General features: G+C 46.4%; 1 protein-coding gene across 12 annotated transcripts in view; it reads right to left on the bottom strand.

The window, feature by feature from the left end:
* Window positions 1-6613: 6613 nt before the first annotated feature.
* The window catches only part of ATP8A2 (ATPase phospholipid transporting 8A2), a 595211-nt gene continuing 582350 nt past the window's right edge, over window positions 6614-19474 (bottom strand). For all 12 annotated transcript variants that reach the window (XM_053308077.1, XM_053308075.1, XM_053308074.1 and 9 more), the window contains one exon: window positions 6614-18320. In XM_053308077.1, coding sequence (XP_053164052.1) covers window positions 18223-18320 — 98 coding nt within the window. In that variant the 3' untranslated portion in view covers window positions 6614-18222. The remainder of the gene's footprint in view (window positions 18321-19474) is intronic.

Here is a 19474-nt window from a genome sequence, read left to right on the forward strand (position 1 = left end):
GACTTCAGACCCGAAGTCCAGGGGTACGAGCACCTCTGCTGCCAGTCAGCACAGACAAAACTGAGCTAGATGGACCAAGTGTGTGGCTCGGTATCAGGAAGCTTCCTATATTCCTCGGTGCAGCTTGATAGGTGAGGGAAAGAAATTAGCTTGCTGAAATGCCCTCTTCAGTGCATCTTTTAACCTGTCCTCCTTTCCATATGGCCGTCCTAAGCATAGGAACATAGGAAACTACCATATACTGAGTCAGACTATTGGTCTATCTAGCTCAGTATTGTCTTCACAGACTGGCAGCGGCTTCTCCAAGGTTGCAGGCAGGAATCTCTCTCAGCCCTATCTTGGAGAAGCCAGGGAGGGAACTTGGAACCTTCTGCTCTTCCCAGAGCGGCTTCATCCCCTGAGGGGAATATCTTGCAGTGCTCACACATCAAGTCTCCCATTCATATGCAACCAGGGCAGACCCTGCTTAGCTATGGGGGCAAGTCATGCTTGCTACCACAAGACCAGCTACTGTCTACCTGTTGGGCAAACATTGTGGTTATGTTCTCAGCACAATGATCCCCCTCTCAGAGACCAGGTTTGTTCCCTTGAAGCAAAGGTAGTAGGGAAGTGCACAGACCGCTCAAGCAGCCACTGGTGGGGCAAGGAGCAGTTCCCTTAAAAAGCAGGTACGCAGCTGCTTACCTGCTTGTCCCCCTCCCTGTCACTTTTCTGGTGGTGGCATCCACTCTCCCAAAGGCTGTGCATGGCCGTGGCACTGTTCCCTGCAGCCTCCGCATGGCATCAGCATGCACATGGCATCAGCATGCACAAGTGATCCAAACCCCTCTCAAAGCCATCCAGGTAACCAGAGCCAGTGTGGTGTAGTGGTTAGAGTGCTGGACTAGGACCGGGGAGACCCGAGTTCAAATCCCCATTCAGCCATGATACTAGCTCTGGGTGACTCTGGGCCAGTCACTTCTCCCTCAGCCTAACCTACTTCACAGGGTTGTTGTGAGGAGAAACTCAAGTATGTAGTACACCGCTCTGGGCTCCTTGGAGGAAGAGCGGGATATAAATGTAAAAATAACAACAACAACAACCCTGTTGCCACATCTTGTGGCAGAGAATTCCACAAGTTAATTATATCACTATCCCAGACCTGGGTAAAAGGGTATGCTTGTGCCCTTTTGCCCCGGTAAAAGCCTGCATAGAAGAACTCTGGCTACCCAGGGAGGCAGCTAGGATTGGCTCTGATCCCGGCACTTCACACTAGTAGCCCTACCCAAGCCTGTATAGGGCAGCTTGTGTGAACAACATCTGTCTGTCTTATTGATCCATCCGGGGCAGATCTACCACTGGGTGACTGTGTGTGGTAGGGAAGTGCTGCTCAATGGGTTCCAGGCCAGCAGGGCTGTGCAGTGACTGCCTCTGCAGCCTCCTGCCTGCCTCTCGAACCCTGGCAGTGGCTATGAGGGCTCATGATATCACCACTCAGCATGCGTTTCTGGGTGGTGACAGAATTAGCCCGCTAGCTGGTTTGTTGCTGCTGGCGAGAGAGGGAGAGAGGCAGGCAGACTAGCAGGTGGAGGCTAGCAGTGGCAGCGGCAGCAGGAGCCACCAAAAAAATCTAGCCATGGGCCACTGCCCACATTGTGACACTAATCTCTCTCTCTCTCTATCCTGAGCAATATTTGGATGCAAGATGGCAGCGGGAATCCCCTGGATTCTGTCCTGAGCTCTTTGGAATGAGAACGTGGAGGCGATTAAAATGTAATATTTTTAAAAGCAAGCATGAAACCCTTTATCACTTGGCTCTTCAGGGGAGTTTGGAGCATTTCTGCAGCTCTCCTTATCAGCTGCATTCTGATATTGGTCTTTATATCTAAATTAATTGCGAAGTGGGGATCACATTAATTTTTCCCCAGCTAAAATACTAAATTAATTTGCTTGGAGGTGTTCTCTCCTTTCAAGATTAGAGTAGAAGGGTCCCTCCCAGCCGACCCACTCCTTCCAATTATAAATCCAATATATTTCTCCCTTCGTCTTTGAAAAGAGAAGTTCCCTTTCCTGCTGCCTGCTTCCTCCCCGTACAAGATTTGAAGGCAGCTGCTGTTCTCCATGCTGGGCAACAGAGGGAAGAATAGTTAGGCCCACTGCTTTGTTCAAGACTAATGAAGTGTTCTCCCTCTCCTGACAGCAGCAGCCCAAACCCGCCCAGCCGATCTCCGTTTGTAAACCGGCTCCAGCCGTTCCTTGGGATCGTGGGTTGCCAGCCAGTAGCAGCCCCACTCAGTGTGCCTTGTGTGCCTGTTGCAAAAGAATTTTTAATCAAAACAATGGAAGAGTGTAATTTATGCACATGAGGCTATTTTGGAAAGGGGAGGCAGCGGCCTGACATCAGTGACAAGCCAAGGGTTCCACTTTATTATTTAAACAGTCTGTTTGACTGGGTTTCAGAAACGGTGGCGAGAAAGGCTGGGGGACCCAGGCACAACTTCTCAGTTCCAACCTTTCAACGAGAGGAGGATAGGATGCTGCCTTGTAGTCAGGCATCGGTCCATCGACAGTAGCTCAGTAGCGTCGGCAGCAGGACTGCTCAACTTCCACCTTCCTGCAGGCCTACAGTTCCCATAATCCTTGGCTATTGGCCACTGTGGCTGGGGATTATGGGAGCTGTAGTCCAAAAACAGCTGGCGGGGCTATGTTGAGAAGGCCTGGTCTACACTGACTGGCAGAAGCTCTCCAAGGTTTCAGGCAGGAGCCTTTCCCACCCATCCTCACATCCTGAGCCTGCAAGTTCCAGCTAGTAAGGCATGTAGAATACTGCAGTACTGTATATGGCAGCTTCCTATGTTCCTAGAATATCTTACAGTGCTCACATGTGGTCTCCCATTCAAATGTGAACCAGAGCAAACCCTGCTTAGAAATTCGGACAATGCATGTTTGCTTGCCATGAGGCCAGTTCTCCTCCTCTAGGACCCTCAGAGGCAGCACAATGATCAAATCGTGGAAGGGCTGTGTATAAAGGGCACGATTGCTGAACACCTGCAGCCACTAAAGCATGGTGTGGCAGCAAGAAGGACAGTCATTGATCAAATGCATGGGCAATAGCATGAGCATATGCCTCCACAGCCAGCGGATGATGGAGCTGCCTGTTTCCTGTCTCCAGGCCCAGGGAGTTCTGCCTCTTCAGTGGCTGATGCTGGATCCCATTCCACCCCCAGTACTGGTCAATATAACACAGCCTCAGCTGCAGTCATGGCAACCACAGCTCCACACAGCCATCACCATAGAGTTGATCTTGTGCTAGCAAGTATGAATAGTCCCCTCTGTTAAGCAGGGTCCATGCTGGTTGGCATGTGAATGGGAGACTACATGCGTGAGCACCGTAAGATATTGCCTTTAGGGGGTGGGGCCACTCTGGGAAGAGAACTTAAGAACATAAGAACAGCCCTGCTGGATCAGGCCCAAGGCCCATCAAGTCCAGCATCCTGTTTCATACCGTGGCCCATCAGTTGCCTCTGAGAAGTCTACAGCAGGAGTTGAGGGCATGCCCTCCCTCCTGCTGTTACTCCCCTGCAACTGGTACTTAGAGGCATCCCTAAAGCAACTGCATGCTTGCATGCAGAAAGTTCCTGTTTCCCTCCCTAGCATCCAAGATCAAGTTCCGAGTTCCCTCCTGGGCATCTCCAAGATAGGGCTGAGAGAGACTCCTGCCTGCAACTTTGGAGAAGCCGCTGCCAGTCTGGGTAGACAATACTGAGCTAGCTGGACCAATGGTCTGACTCGGTATAAGGCAGCTTCCTATGTTCCACACCTATAGTCACGGCTCCCCGGCCAAATCCCATTGGCTCAATACAGGGTGGGGGTGGTATACCTCCCAAGAAGGGCCTGTGGATGCTAACCCCTGCCCCCACCACCACCACACACACTGTGGAGCAGACACATAGCAGGGCCTATCCCAGGGCCATGTTAGGGCAGTGGGTGCACATAGGAATTATGCACTTATGCTCTATAGAGAGCAAATGGTGCTGTAATGGCAAGATGCCTCTAAATACCCTTTGAAGGGGAGCAACAGCAGGAGAGAGGGCATGCCCTCACCCCTTGTGTATGGGCTTCTCAGAGGCATCTGTTGGGCCACTGTGAAACAGGATGCTGGACTAGATAGGCCTTGGGCCCGATCCAGCAGGGCTGTTCTTATATCCTTGCCAAAGGTGTATTTATTCATAAGAATAAAAACCCAACGTGTCACAATGGGATGTGGCCTTTGTGTGCCTAGCACAACTTGCACATAGCCACTGGCTCCTTTGCAGAAAAGACCAATGTCATTTAGCTGTCCGCTTCCTGGGGCACATTGTCTGCCCATTAAACACAAGGTCCTGGCCATCCCCATGCAGATGACTATCGAAGGGTTGATGGTTGGCGAAGGGTAAGAGAATTAGAACCCCTACAGATGTTCCTGGTTTGAGCATGACTATGTCAAAGTAAGATCGCACAAATGTTCAGAACAATTTTTTTCAACAAGCGCAGTTAGCGTTTTTTGTGTGGGGCAGCACATGTTTTCCAGGTCTGGTTAGGGTTGGGACCACAGCATTTTCAGAAGCACTCTCCCACCTACCTGTTTTGCCTGGAATTAAGCAGTACTGGGAGGACTGGTTCCTCCACTGCGTTGTCCTTGCAGACCGCAACTCTTTCCTTTGGATTCTACAGGTAGGAGGACCATCCAGCCAGCTACACGTTTGACAGAAATGAACAGATGGGCTTGCAGTCAGGCAGCACTGCTGGTGCAATCCGCTGGTTATGCAGCTCCACTTGATGTTGGGCAACCACTTGAGGACATCGGCCATGGAACCCGAGCACATTTTAAGAAACAGCTATGGATACATGTGTGTAAGTTTGCCTCTCTTTATGTCTGCAGCTAGCTGAACTGCAGCAAAAGGACGTTTGAATTTCAGTGCATTGGAGAGAAAGTCCAGACCTTTGCTTTGTTTAACCGCTAATTTGGGTGATGATTTAGCTTCCGCTGAGTGCTGTCCCCTAAGCATGGTTATTGTGCAGCCTCTAGTCAATTTAGTGGGGTTTGTATGGTGCTCCTGCATGACCTCGTTAGGGCTGGCCCTAGTGTTCTTGGTGTCCTAGGTGAAGAAGAGTTTGGCGCACACACATAGGTGCCCCACATCCAGATATTCTGTATGTCACATTCTGTCATATACAGAATATAATTTTAACTGAATGAGGAGGAGAGCCAAAGCCATACTCGGTGGTTGGTGCTGGATGAGGCAGGGGAGGGTGGTAAGCAAAAAGACTAGGAGCCTGTTCTCATTACCATAGAACCTTGGAGAGGATGGGGTTAACCCAGGGATTTGCGGTCAACTGGAGAGTCAGGAGGCCTCCTGACCCAATAACTCCAAACCTGGGTAGCCCAGATCCGCTACCCAGGTTAAAAGTTAGACAGAAGGAAAACAAAGCCTGCCCTACTTTCTCTTCTCTTCCACACTGCCATGTGGCTTTAACATGCTCCTGTGCTGCTGGCGGCCATGTTAACCAGGGAGTCCTGCAGCTTGCAGGGCCAGGGAGAGGAGAACTATTGAGTGCTGCCTCTCTGCAATGCATTGTGATAGATGTGGAGGCCCCAACTCCCAATTTCAGCAATGGAGTTGCAAAGCCCAGAGGAGTGCTGGTCTTGTGGTATGAGCATGAATTATCCCCTTTGCTGAGCAAGGTCCACCCTGGTTTGCATTTGAAAGGGAGACTTGATGTGTGAGCACTGTCAGATATTCCCCTTAGGGGATGGAGCCACTCTGGGAAGAGCAGAAGGTTCCAAGTTCCCTCCCTGGCATCTCTAAGATAGGGCTGAGAGAGATCCCTGCCTGTAACCTTGGAGAAGCCACTGCCAGTCTGCATGGACAACTGAGCTGAATAGATCAATGGTCTGACTTGGTATAAGGCAGCGTCCAAAGTTCCTATGAGGCTCTGGTCATCTGTGAGGCACGAGGTAGGAGGGTGACTTCTCTCCAGCCCATCTCCATATCGTCATGATAACAAGCCCTATGCCTTTCAAAATCTGTAAGACCGCCACTCCTGCCCCATGCCACTCCCCAGGGGTCAGTCCAGCAGTTCCTAAGAATGAGTGCCTTAGGTGAGTGCCTAGGTTTGTTTTACAGGCCAGGCCTGACTCCAGTGACATAAACCTGGGATTGGGATGCTCTCATTCTGGAATAAGAAGCATGAGTTGATGAACTGTTTTTATTGGAGACGTCAATGGAAGGATGATGAAGCCGTGAAATCTTCCTCAAAAAGTAATTAGAAATAACAGCTGAATCTGCAGGCCAGGGGTGTAGCTATAATTAAGCGGATGGGTTCAAAGAACCCCCAGCTCCTGAGGGCCCCCCAGATCCACTCCTCCCTATTTTCTTCATTCTCTCCCTCACTCTGAGGGGCTGCCAGGGAGAGGGGTGAAAACGGGCCCCCTTTCCCCTAGCTACGCCCCTGTATTGCAGGCAAAGCTCTTGAACGTATTTGATGTCAAACTTCACACTAATCTGGTGGGGGGGGGGGTGAACTGGGAGAATGAGGTGAACTGGGTGAACTGGGAGAATGAGGAAGCCAAAGAAGCAAAACCACTGATGACTTGTTTACTTTAATAAAAGATTTATTGGAAATAGTTTTTGTGCATACACAGGCTGGTAAACAGGCTTGCTGCAAGCAACGGATTTCCTCATTTTTCCAAACCATCTAAAAGTATAGTAAAATGACCTTCCTTTGCATCCACTCTGGGAGGGAAACAACCCCCACTAACACAGTGCTGTATTTAAACTACCAGAGGACATTAACGAAACATTTTTTAAAAAATGGCAACTCTTGAGGAAGGGGAGAGGGAATCCATACAACTACCAAGAGTTGCTCTAATCTGCTGGGAGCCAATTAGACATTTTCCCATCGCATCGCTCCCCTCTGCATAGTTAGTGAAACCTGAAAAACAACACTTAAGCAATTCGATATGATAGAACAGAGGGCTCATAACTTGACTCTCCAATAATTAAAAAAGAAAAGAAAAAGACACTGCAAATGATCCTGTCACTCAGACAGTTAATATTTGACCTCTGTGTATTAGAGCAATAGGCTGTGTTTTTGAACTTGGGGGTAGATCTCTTCGCCTCCTGCCAACCACTCAGTGTAAATCTGCAGAGGCCTAATTGCCTAATTGTTTTATATCTGGATTTATGTTTCTGGAAGGGAGGCAAGGAGGAGTTTCAGTGACATCTGAAGTCTAATAGCCACTGAGGGGAGAGTGGCAAGACCTCACACCCATTTCTTGAAGGAAGAAGACCAAAGTGGAAAGCAAAAACCACAGACATAACAGCTGTTGATTTGTGTTTTCTAAGCAATCCTGCAGATGGGTGTTGTTTTTTTTAAAAAATAGAGGCATTAATGCCAAAATTACATCTGGAAGATCTTCTCGGTGAAACCACACAGCCATAAAATAACTGGCTCCTACTGTTAAGTTTAGTATGTTTTCCTTTCTTGCCTCTTAGCCTTCCTCACTGAATGGGACCTTCTTTGCACTAAATTCCCTGGCTTACACAATTTGGTAACAGGGCCACTTATCAAGACACAGCATACCCTGTGTTTGGTTAAGGATGGAGTTCCCCCTTCAAACAATGAGGCACCTACTGTGTTTCAGTATCTTTAAACAATTTACTATGGATTGTGGAGGCGAGTTAGCACTTTCACATCTGCCCTAAGAAAAGCAATACATGAAAAGCAATACAAGTACATGAATTGTGATACAGGTTAGAACATAAGACCAGCCCTGCTAGATCAGGCCCAAGGCCCATCTAGTCCAGCATCCTGTTTCGCACAGTGGCCCACCAGATGCCTCTGGGGAGCCCACGGGTAGGAGGTGAGGGCGTGCCCTCTCTCCTGCTGTTGCTCCCCTGTAACTGGTATTGAGAGGCAGGCTGGGGGTGGGAGATGCTCACAGGTGTGGCTGACTGTGGCATAATCTTGGTTTTACTTCTGCCTGCCTCTCCCATATTGCATTACTGCCTAGTTCAGCTGACTAGAGGTCTTGTGGGCTGCATCCACAGGGAGCCTTAGACATAGAAGGGCTGCATCCAGGGGTGGCAGGGCCTGAGGCAAGGCACCAAATGCTGTCATGCCCCACAGCCCTAGTGGGGTGAGCTCCCTCTCAAAACTAACATTTGCAAGCTTTGTAAGTGGTACAGGGGTGGGAAGGAGGGGAAGTGTCTGATTGACAGTAGCCTCATCTTTTCTCTTCATACTTCTTGCAAGCTTTGCAAGGAGCGTGAAGAGAGGATCTCCTTGCAAAAGCGTGCAAGGGTCAGATGGATCCCAAAGAGCTATTCTGATGGCAGCAGGAGGAGGCATCTCACCACCTTTCTGGTGCCTCAGTCGTCTGCCACCTGAGGTGACTGCCTCACTTTGCCTCATGAAAGGGCCGCCCCTGGTTGCATCTATACCATATAGGGGGGCATCAGGGGTTGACATTGCTGGACAGCTGTTGAATGCCCACTGTTGAACTTTATACCTGTAGCCCTCTTCTGGTGGTAGCAGAGGGGCTCTCTCGAGGGCCTGGGTAAAAGAGGGCACATGAAGGGCAGTTTCCGAAGAGGGCCCCGGAATCCAGAACCCATTCTGCTACTGCAACATGCTCTTTGGACTTGGCTTGTGGCACTCTTGCCAAAAAAGGTGGCTATTGCTGGGTTAGCTTGTTTTTGCCAACTCGGGAGAAAAATAACTTCAAGGAATTTACTTCTTTGGGGATCTATGAAGATTAAACTCCATAATTGTTCTCTATACAAGAACTTTGTACTTGGCTGAATGTGCCTCTGGCAATAATATGACTGAAGAGACCCTGCTAACTCAATAAGAGAGACAAATGAAATGTCTTCCTTAATTTTTCTCTCCTTATTTCATGAGCCCTGTTCAGCCATTACATTGTACATGTGTACAGGTGTTTGTATATATGCACATCTTGTGTTAATGACTGTACCTACATTCTTATAAAAAGTGAACCTGGGTACAGGACCCCACAAGTACAGAGTACAGATAGGAACTGTACTACTGTATGTGTGTTAAACATAATGTGTGGATAAATTTCTTTGTGTCCCAATCTGTGTACACTGTACACAGATTGTACATGTGTTGAATAAAACGTGGATAGGGTTATGGTCATGAGGTGATCTTATGACACGTCCTGGAAAATGTGTCTTTTGTTTCCATGACCTTTAAAAATGGAATTTACTCAAATATTCAAATAAGGTTAAAATATACACAATACTTTTCATGAAACATCCAAAGAGGACATAAACGCTGCAATCTATAGGCATTCAGGAGTATGTAACCACTGCTTTAAGCTATATTTAAGTTTCAAGTTCAAATTCCTGAGCCTTACACTCAAAGAGAAGACATTATTTCTTCAGAGTACAGTATTTTTTTATATATATAAAGGTAAGGCTTTTTATTTACATGAATGCTAAATAAAGCTATGTCTGAATGGAGATCATACAGTTAAGGTCTTGCTTCTATACACAGAAACATTACAAGATATTACAGTTTATGAAAGAGTACATACAGCAGAGGGTGTTTTAAGGTGCTTTCATAACAGTGTGTTCATGCTTCCCCAAATGTAACTGGGAACATTTGCACAATGACCATGTAAAAAAGATGGCCTTGGAGCATCTCTCCCGTTAGGCCATGCATGGATGTTGTGAATGTGGAATGTACACATTGAATGTCCATTCTAGCTAATGTTTGGAGGCTGAGGTCAGTGGCTGAAGGACAATAAATAGGTTCAAGCTGAATGCAGACAATGAAGCAGTGCTGGGGAGAAGGCTTGGAATTCAGGAAGAGATGGATTTGTCTACTACTGACATGCTAAGTATTGCCTGCTGAGTGGAGCTACAACCTAGGGGTCTCCTGGACCTGGCCTTGCTACTTGAGAGCAACTGGATTATTATGGACCTCATTTTCATATTGCCAACAGATTAAAAACATCTCAACATAAGCCCTACATGTGAAACGACTCAGAGCACCTTGTATAGTCTACACTATAAAGGTGTTGAATAACTGTCACAGATTTTTCCAAAGAAGCTTCGGGAATAAAGGGAAAAGGGGCTAGAGTGCTCACCTGACAGAAGCTTCTCAACACCCTCAGAAAACAATTCATCGGGGAAGCGGAACAATTCCTCTTTTTATGGTTGGGTTGTTGTTTTTTTGCGGGGGGGGGCGTGTTTTATGGTTTCCATTGCTTTAACTGATTTTAATGTTTTAATGTGATTTTTATGGGGTTTTATTATATTTTAATTTTTGTGAGCCACCTTGGAATACGTTTATGGAAGGCGGCATAGAAATTGAACTAGAACAATAAATAAAATAAACAGTTATTGATGACAGCCAACATAATTTATGTTGTCCTAAGACAAATTCAAAGGCTCAGAAGGGCTCTTTGTGAAGATTTATGATCTTCATAATTGAGGGAAGGTGAAATAAAGATTCTTAATATTTCCCTTAGGCAAAATTAGCAGCTCCTACAGTAGCTGAACAAGGTAAGGAAAAGGCATGTCTTCATTAGAGATACAGCTGGCCCACACATGCAGCAGAATGCAGTGGTAGCGTGGGCAGCAGCACCTCCGATGAAAAGTTGGAGATGGCATTTAAAAAAAATATTCCCTCATGTACTGTTCGGTGGCTGTTCCAAGGTGGGGGGTGGGAAGAAGGGCCCAGAGCAAATGTTAAGTATGAGCGGCGGCCCAGTCGTGCCCATCATGTTGAGGGGTGACGTCATTCCTCCTCCTTTGTTGTGCCCTTCGTCAGTCTCTCTGAGCCCAGTTCACTAGGTAGAGGGCTTGCAAGAGAGAAAGCAAGCCTTTCCTCTAGTGACCCGGCTGCAATTTGAGCCGAGAGAGTGCAACAGGATGCTGGCTGGGCCAACCTCACTTCCCTCAGCCCCTCCTGTGTGCGCCGGCCGCTGCCACTTTTGCCAATCACGCAGCTGGGCCAGCCTCTCCTTGCTCAGCCATTGTGCATAAGAACCTAAGAACAGCCCTGCTGGATCAGGCTCACACAATTTGGTAACAGTGCCGCAGCACTCAAGCCGCAGCATACCCAGTGTTTGGTCAAGGATGGAGTTCCCCCTTCAAACAATGAGGCACCAACTGTTGTTTTGGTATCCTTAGGCAATTTACTATGGATTGTGGACAGGGGTGTAGCTATAATTGAGCAACATTCCATCTGGGGGAAGGTGAGTTGGTCTAGCCTTCCCCCCGCCTGGCTGCTCAGTCATGTGAATAGCCCCTGTGTATGTGCTATAAATATTGTTATGAAATTGACTTGGCCTATCAAGATGGTCTTGCCCTAAGGCAATGGTTCTATTTATGTGTTAAGAAAGTAAAGGGGAGCACACTAACTAGCTATGCTTCCTCTCGTGCCAGTACATCCCGTAGCCACACCCTACAGGGAGATTTTCTTCCTACTAGCCGACCCCACACAGAGCATCTGTGCGCTCTTTGGGGCCAGTGGTTACCTCTTCCCCCCCACCTTCTGCCCCAGTCTCCGCTTCCGGGCCCAGCCGCCTCTCCTCCCCACTGCCACTTCTGCCCCCCTTTCTTTCCCCTCTCCTGGGCTTTGCCTCCGCGGCCGGGCCCGCCACCGCCTCTGGCCTCCACAGCTGGGCCTGCAGTGGTGGCAACAACCAATCCTCCTGGGTGCACCTCAGCCAATCAGGTGTGTCCGTCACCCAGCCAATCAGCTGGGTGCTCGGACGCACACTCCTAGACACACCCAGGAGAATTATATATATATAGATGATTTGAAGTGCTCCAGCATTTCAAATCATGGGGTTAGGGAACTTTCCCCAGGTACAGCATTTGCCTCTGCAAGCACCTGTTACACCCAAGGAGAGTTAAGGGTGTGGTTAACCAATATGCTCCCATCAGCCTGTGCTTAGGTGCAATGTACCTGTTTTCATGACCCATGAACAGAGCTAATGTTTGCTCAGCAGCTGGAATTTGACAAAAAAAGCGAATGTTCCTTAATGGTCTACCTTAACAGAAGGTAGAAAAGCCATCCTCTTTCTCAACCTCCAGAAGGATGTGTGTTGTGTGTTAAGGGACAAAATAAGCACTTGGAAGGAGACAAGCAGTTTTGGAATACAGGGTCAGGAGTTTTGGAGGGATTGAAGCTAAAAGCATACCTTGGGATGCCGAGCTGCTCTCTGAGGAGCCGAAGAGATCTATTACTGCTTCTAGGAATGCACTGTTGCTCACCTCCATCTGATGCTCTGATTGTATATCTGTAAATAAACCAAATACTACAAAGACACCATAAGCCTCCAGACATCGCACCTTCAAAGGAAGCCAAGACTAGGGGAAGACTTGGAACTTTCCATGACTTAGGGCAGGGTAACAATATTATTGTTACCCTGCATGTAGGACAACTCATCTTTGGGACCCCTCATAACAATTTTAAGCCATGCTTCATATGCATTCAGGAATCTTCCTGTGAAGATTTTTCTCCAGATAAGTTCCTCTGTCATTCTTACTCCCCTTGTTCTTAATTTGTCTTTAACTACCATATTGGTTTGCTTTCCTCCAGTTCCCTCCTTTCTTTCTTTTAGGTCTTTACTTTCTGCCTCAATTATGTCTTCCTTACCCAAAAGCCCATACTTTCTTGAGGGAGTTCTACCTCGCAATTTAAGAACTACTGAGTAAACGACAATGCTGTGCAGAGCAACCTATTAACACTGCACTTATTTTTTTGTACAAGGGAGATATCACTTGAAGATCCACAAATAACACAAAACAAAACACACTTTGTTTTGCCAACCTTAGTTTGGTTTTAATTATTTAGGATAACAACCAATAGTCTCCCAATAAACACAGTCCTGCTTGTTCTAAAAATAAAGTAACTTCAGTAACTGGACATTTTGCTCCAGTATCTGCTGTTAAAACTGTTGGCTGCAAACTGAAGAGAAACTATAGATTTCTTTGGCATGTCTTAAAAAGTGTGTGGTCTAGTGAAGTAAAGATTAGGAAGGCAAGACTGTTCTCTTAATTTACGGCCCATAGACTCTGTGTTTGCTCTGCATACAGTTTTTTATTTCCTTTTAGGTACATTAGCAACTGGCCTTGACTCCAATAGTTTTATTAGCAATTCACTATTCCTTCTTGACAAGTTATTACTGACTTCCCCTGGTAGCTCCCTACAGCAAGACCTGAAGCCTTGTCAAGGAACAGAAAACGTCAACAGATTTCTCAGCAGAGCTTGACTCACAACCCAGCTCCATGTTTTTTAATTTGTAACAAGACCCTTGTTAAAGGAACGGCATCCTTTGTGCACCAGGTCTAGGCAGCATATCATATTGATCCAAAGAGACAATTCATATCTGGTTTTTAACAAGGGAACACTGACGTTGGCTTTTCCTCAGAATGTTCCAGAAACCCTGGCAGATTGGTCATTGTAGTGAGCTGATAAAGAGTCCTCTCCTCCTCTCTCCATCCCTTAACACTGTTTTGATCAGCACAGAACTGTTAATCCAGATTGTCAAGCAGAACTCTTTCACATATTCTGCTCCAGTACCCTGTCAAATTGATAACATTTTCACACCAGATGTTCAAGGTGGCTCTTGAGGCTACACTCATTTCAGCAATTGGATGTAGAATATGTTTATACAAGTGCTGATTTCCTTTTTGCTGATAATATGTCCAGGATATGCTTGCTTGTTCACTACTGGTCTGTTACTAAGATGAAGAGCTAAAAACATCAGTGTATACCTATGGTACGATAGATTAGGTTTGTAATGGCTCCAGCGGACATGAAGAATGTCAGGTCTTGACCTGGGTGGGTTCCATAGGATTAACCCAGATCCAGATTAAGGTCCTCCAGTGCTGACAAAAGTTTGACCCGCCAACCCAAATGTCACTTAGGATATAACAGTGTGACAAGCACCCTGTGTAATTTCTGTTGAGCTGACACCTAACACATGTATCTCAGTTCACGCCAACTAGTCACTCTGGGGAGAGCTTGAATGTGACATCGGCTGACCTCAATTTAGAGATAGGTCAAAATGACACAGCCCCCCACAATAGCCTTTGCTAGTAAAATAAATCATGTCAGTCGACAGCCGTTCTTCCCCAACATTACTCACTTTGCCATATTAAGCAAATAAGTGAGGCTGGAGAAAGAAAGTAGTTTTTAAGAAACTTGGGAATGGCATGAGATAGGTTACATGGCTTCCTATGCTACACACTCTTCTTTCTTTTGTTCCACAGTTACTTTTAATCAAATAGATTTGCTGGTATAGTGTAGTGGTTAAGAGACTTGGCTAAAAACCCAGAAGATCCCCATAGGCCTGGAGCCAGCCTCAACACTGGGGGGGGGGACCAAAAAAAGTGGGTGGGGGAGGTTTTACTACCTTAGCTGGTCTTCATTAATTACAATATAGGGGGAAAAAATGTTCATAAAAATTTTGAGGGGGCAGAGAAAAATTTAGGGGGAGTCAGGCACGACCTAACCCCTCCCGCTACGGGTCCAGGTCCCACTGTCTGAATTTCCCCTCAGCTATGAATTCGCTAGCTTCAGCCCCCTAGCTGCAATATTTAGATAATAATATTGACCAACCCTACAAGGTTCCTGTAAGGTTCAGAACAAGATAATAAGGTCATGGCCACAACCATTTTTCCTGGAGCCAGGGAGGATCGTTCCTACCTTCCTCCTCACGACTGTCACTCCTGCCCCAGTCACTGCCCCATGCTCACACATGACTGCCACTGCGGTGAATAGCATGGTGAGAGAGAGGGAGCGATCCTGGCGGTTCTCTTGACCAGGTCGACCTGGGTAGACCTATGCTAGCCCAGGTAGACCTGGTCGTGTGAATGACCTCAATGCTTTTGAAGAGCTTCCAACATCCAAAAGTGCTATATCTAGGAAAGTGCCTGATCTAGGAAACAAAATGCAAAAAACCTCTAAATCATATTAATCAGAGGTGAAGGTGGGATGAGCATACAGGGTGCGGCCAACAATTCCTCCTTCTAACTGCCTTCAGCTATTCTCCAGTCTTTTAAAAAAAGTTTCTATTTTCCCCTCCCACACCATTTCATTGTATGCATTTGTAATGTTCCTGCTAGCCTTTCAATTTCATACCGCCCAGAGACTTGAATTTTGGGTGGTATACAAATGATGGTAAATAAATAAAAATAATAATATGTTAAATAAATAATAAATTTGAACAGGGGTGGTGGTGGTCTAGTATGTTAGGGAATATGTCCTAGGAGTCGCAAAGCATCCTTTTTTGTGGTGGGTGGGGAGTTATGCTTTAGCTTATAGAAGCTCAACTGGTATCATGCTTGCCTTTGCAGGTGGTTAGACCTTCTAACACGATGCACAGTGGTTAGCAGGTGATTTTGTTTTCTTAAGTGAACTATTTCATATATTTTCCAGGCAGACACAGTACATGGGCCAAAGTTATCCCCATCAATTTCAGCTGAAGAATTAAGCCTGTGCTTTGCACAAAAGTGCTGAATGTCGACTGGATCATGCCCCTAATCAGAGAATCAAATAAAATGCTTAAAGAAATAGGCAAGGCTCTAATACTAGAGATTTTCATTATTAATAGACTTGGTTTCCTCCATGACTTTACTATTTGCTCTGCTTATAATCCTCACTATGTTATGTGCTTGTCATATAAAGGTGAATGAAAACACAGCACACACTCACATTTGGCCTCTTGACGTCCATGATTATTGGCAAATTGCTTCCAGCTTTCCCATATTGCATTTTCCCCCATCGGCAATGTAAATAGGGGAATGGAGATATTTCCCCACTCCAGTTCTGGTCCAAGAAAAACCCTGCGGAGGACTTGCAGACTCAGAAAACTCTTGTGTTCCATGCTACAGGGATTCCAGCGTGCTCAAGGTGGCACCAAGAACTGAATGGTGGCACTCAAGCACTGGAATTCATTGGAGACCCTTTAGAAAGATTAGGCCAGGGAGGGAACCAGATGGCTGTTTTTCTTTGGCTTGATGAGCATAAATATTCATAGGCGAATCGCTTTCGGATACACTTAAATCAATAAAAGTTCCAGAGGGCGGTCAGCAAAAGGGCAAAAAACAGTGTTGGTATTTTTAAGGGCCTATGTACAGCACCTATGATAACTGAGAGAAGTGGTTGAAGACAAGCTTTGCAGCAGTATTTACCTTATGCTATTCAAAAATGTGGTCTGGCTACTAGAATTAATAAAGCTTGTCTGAAGGACAGCATTGGGTGAATCTAAGAGCTCTATTCATCTCTTGCTTTTCCTAGAATTCTGCACGATTCCAGGGTACATGGGGCATGCCCATTCCACCCAGAACATTGGCAAACCAACGAAGCAAGAATTTGCTACATTTCTCATGATTTTTTTTAAAAAAACATCTCAGGAAACTAAAATGAGGAGTGCTAAGGTGATCAAGAGCTATAGGAACTAACTCCACTGGCAGACCAATTAACAGGTGCCTTGCTTACTGCAATCAACTTTTTTTCGGACAGGTCTCCCATGTCACTGAAAGCTGCACGATAATCAAATTTTTAAAATTGATTTGTATTGTTTTAATATGATGTGAACCACCTTGGGATTATTCTTAATGAAAGGCAGTACATAAATTTGACAATAAAATAAATAAATAAAATAAAATCCAGCAAGTGGCGTTTTCTCCCCCGTTACAACATCTCTGTGTTGGAGAAATCATCACCTGCAGGATATCTCCTTGTCATGCAGCTGTGAAAGGTTCAGGAACCTGGCCAAAAAGACTTGGCAACCCTAATGCTAACCCCATCTAAGATATAATCTCTGTACATTTATGAAACCATCCCTCCTAAGGAAATATTTCCCTGAAGTAGCCATGCTGGACAATGAATTTTTGTTAATGTCCAAAATATTTTTGACCCGTTTTTCCAAGGTGCTGAGAAGAAACACCTTGTTTCTTCTTCTTAAGAAGAAGTTTGTACTGAGCTCATCCTTATTTGAGCTGAGTTTGTTGGAGTTTCCCAGGGAAAAGGCCTATTTTGTATTTTGTTTCTTGGTAGGAGGTCTTATTTCTCTCTCCCCCTGCTTTAGATTCCAGCTTACAATAAATGATTTGTTTACTAACTAGTGGAGAAAACAACACAGTAATCCAAAATGGACTCTTCCTTTGCCTCTCCAAAGTTCTCCTTAGTTTCACAAGCAGAGGATGTTAAGGCACCAGCTTTTTCAACATTTTCAGAAAGGCCAATATGAAGGACATGAACAAAGGGTGACAAAATCCCTAAACTGATGCTACTTTCTTTGTAGATGGCTAGTTTCTCTGCACTATTCACATAACAGCTAGGGAATGTTGCTGTGGAGGACAGGAAATATGCACTGAGCAACTAAAATCTTTGCTGTTTGGGATGACCGGGCCAAAATCTGAAGTCTGCATTTCAGTTGTTTTGAGATACACCTTGAGCAGAATGCCATGCAGACAGCGTCCTGCCATGCAGACAGGGTAATGGATAAATATAGTGGCAGAAGGTAATATGTGTGTGTGTAAATAACTAGCATCGCTATGACATAGTTTATACGATTTGCCATCTTACAGTGCTTATTGTTGTTTCAAAACATAACCTGGTAACATAAGCTCTTGGAGCTTTATCCCTCTGCCTGCTTTCTCACGGGTACATTTGTTTTCCTGTAATAGCAACCTAAGTGCCCCGTCTCTCCGTGAACATTTCAGTCAAATAAACAGTGACTATTATAAAGGAAGGTTTCAAACATGTAGTCTTGCGCACTCGAATCTGGGCAGGACAAAACAGGAAATGCCAGCACTCCTATTTGAATTAAGCAAAGGCAGATTTCTCATGGAACATACAACGGCTTGAGTTTTCTCCCAGAACTGTGCATATGGATTTTTTTTTTTTTTAAATGGTGGTAAAAATGAAATGTTTTCAGTTCCACACCTCATGTAGCACAGCCAAATGCTTCATAAACAACAGAAACAAATGTTAGGCAGAGCAAGGCGGTTGACTTCAAACGATGATTTCCCCCTACAATCTATGCTCAAGGTTTGCAAGAATACATAACAAACTTGTTGGCTAAGGCCACAGTAAAAAGCTTTCCGGTGTTTAGGCTGCTGTTGCCAACCTTAGTCAAGGATGTATTAACAGTGCACTCATTGATCCAAATCACATTACTCTGAACACCAATCAAGGGGAAGAACCGTGTTATTCGACTCCACTTCTCTGTTTGGTCGTGTCATAGGATCGAACGACTTGGGACTGAGAAACGACCCCGTGTTCCTCTTGAGAAAATGCATACCCATCTGAAAAAGCAGAGAGCAGAAAACATCAAGACTTGCAGACAGTTAAAGGCCACCGCTTGCTTGTTGACTACATAGAGCTGAGAAGCAGTATGGAGGCTGGATGGTTAAAAGGAGTACAGTGCAGCAGTGGAGGAGTCTGGACCAGTGATTCTGGTTTCAAGTTCCCACTTAGTCATGAAGCTTATTGGGTGATTTTGGGCCAATCACCACCCTCAGCTTAACCTATCCCACAGGGTTGTTGTGAACAAAGGGCAAGAAAGAAAGAGTTTGACAAAGGCCCGGCAGAGTTTGACAAAGGCATGCGCGCGCCACAAACCACGCCGTTCTCCGGAGGCCCGGTCTACCCAGCAATCGGAGGCCCGGTCTACCCGGCCCTTTCCCGGCGGGTAGACCGGGCCTCCGGAGAACGGCGTGGTTTGTGGCGCGCGCATGCGCGCGCGCGCGCAAGCCACCATTCTGCTGGAGGCCTTCCAAGCGAGAGGAGCTCTGTGCCGGAGCTCCTCTCGCTTTTTATCCAGCGACCGGGTGAGTGACTGGGTGGGCGGGCGGGCGGGCGGGCAGCTAGCTGGGAGGGAGGGGGGGCTGGCTGGTTTTAGGGGTTATTTCGCCGCGGCGGCGGCGGGGGGGGCGGCTGGTTTCCAGCGCCCCTATACTGTACAATACGGGCGCTGGCGGGGGCAAGGAGGCGGGAGGGCTAAGCAAGCCCTCCCCGCCCTAAAAACAAGGCTCCACTTCGGTGCCGGTCCGGACTTCTCCGGACCGTGCACATCCCTACTGCCAAACTCACGCCTGTCATTGCTGGATAGACTTTCATCCCTCTCTCTAATAGGCTGGGGCAAAGCACACCAGACAGAGTAATCTATCCTCCTCAGAGAAGTGACTGGCATTTTCAGAGCAAATCACTTGCTCCTCATCTATCAAATCATCTCGAAAAAACAGCATCAGTCCCCCAAAAGCTATAGCTCATCCTTAGTTTGTTCCTTTAACTTGGGAGTTTGCATTCCAGACTAGTGTTGCACTGGTGTAACAGGGTGCGCTTCTGCAAACTGTGGCCTGCCTCCTGTTGTGAAATCTCCTCCTCAGTCCATATCTGTTGCAGGGAATGAAGCAAAGCAATACAGTGTCCTTGTTATACTAGCACAACACTTGTGCAG

Source organism: Hemicordylus capensis, chromosome 3 (genome assembly GCF_027244095.1).
Source record: "Hemicordylus capensis ecotype Gifberg chromosome 3, rHemCap1.1.pri, whole genome shotgun sequence".
In the NCBI taxonomy this organism is placed as follows: Eukaryota; Metazoa; Chordata; class Lepidosauria; order Squamata; family Cordylidae; genus Hemicordylus; species Hemicordylus capensis.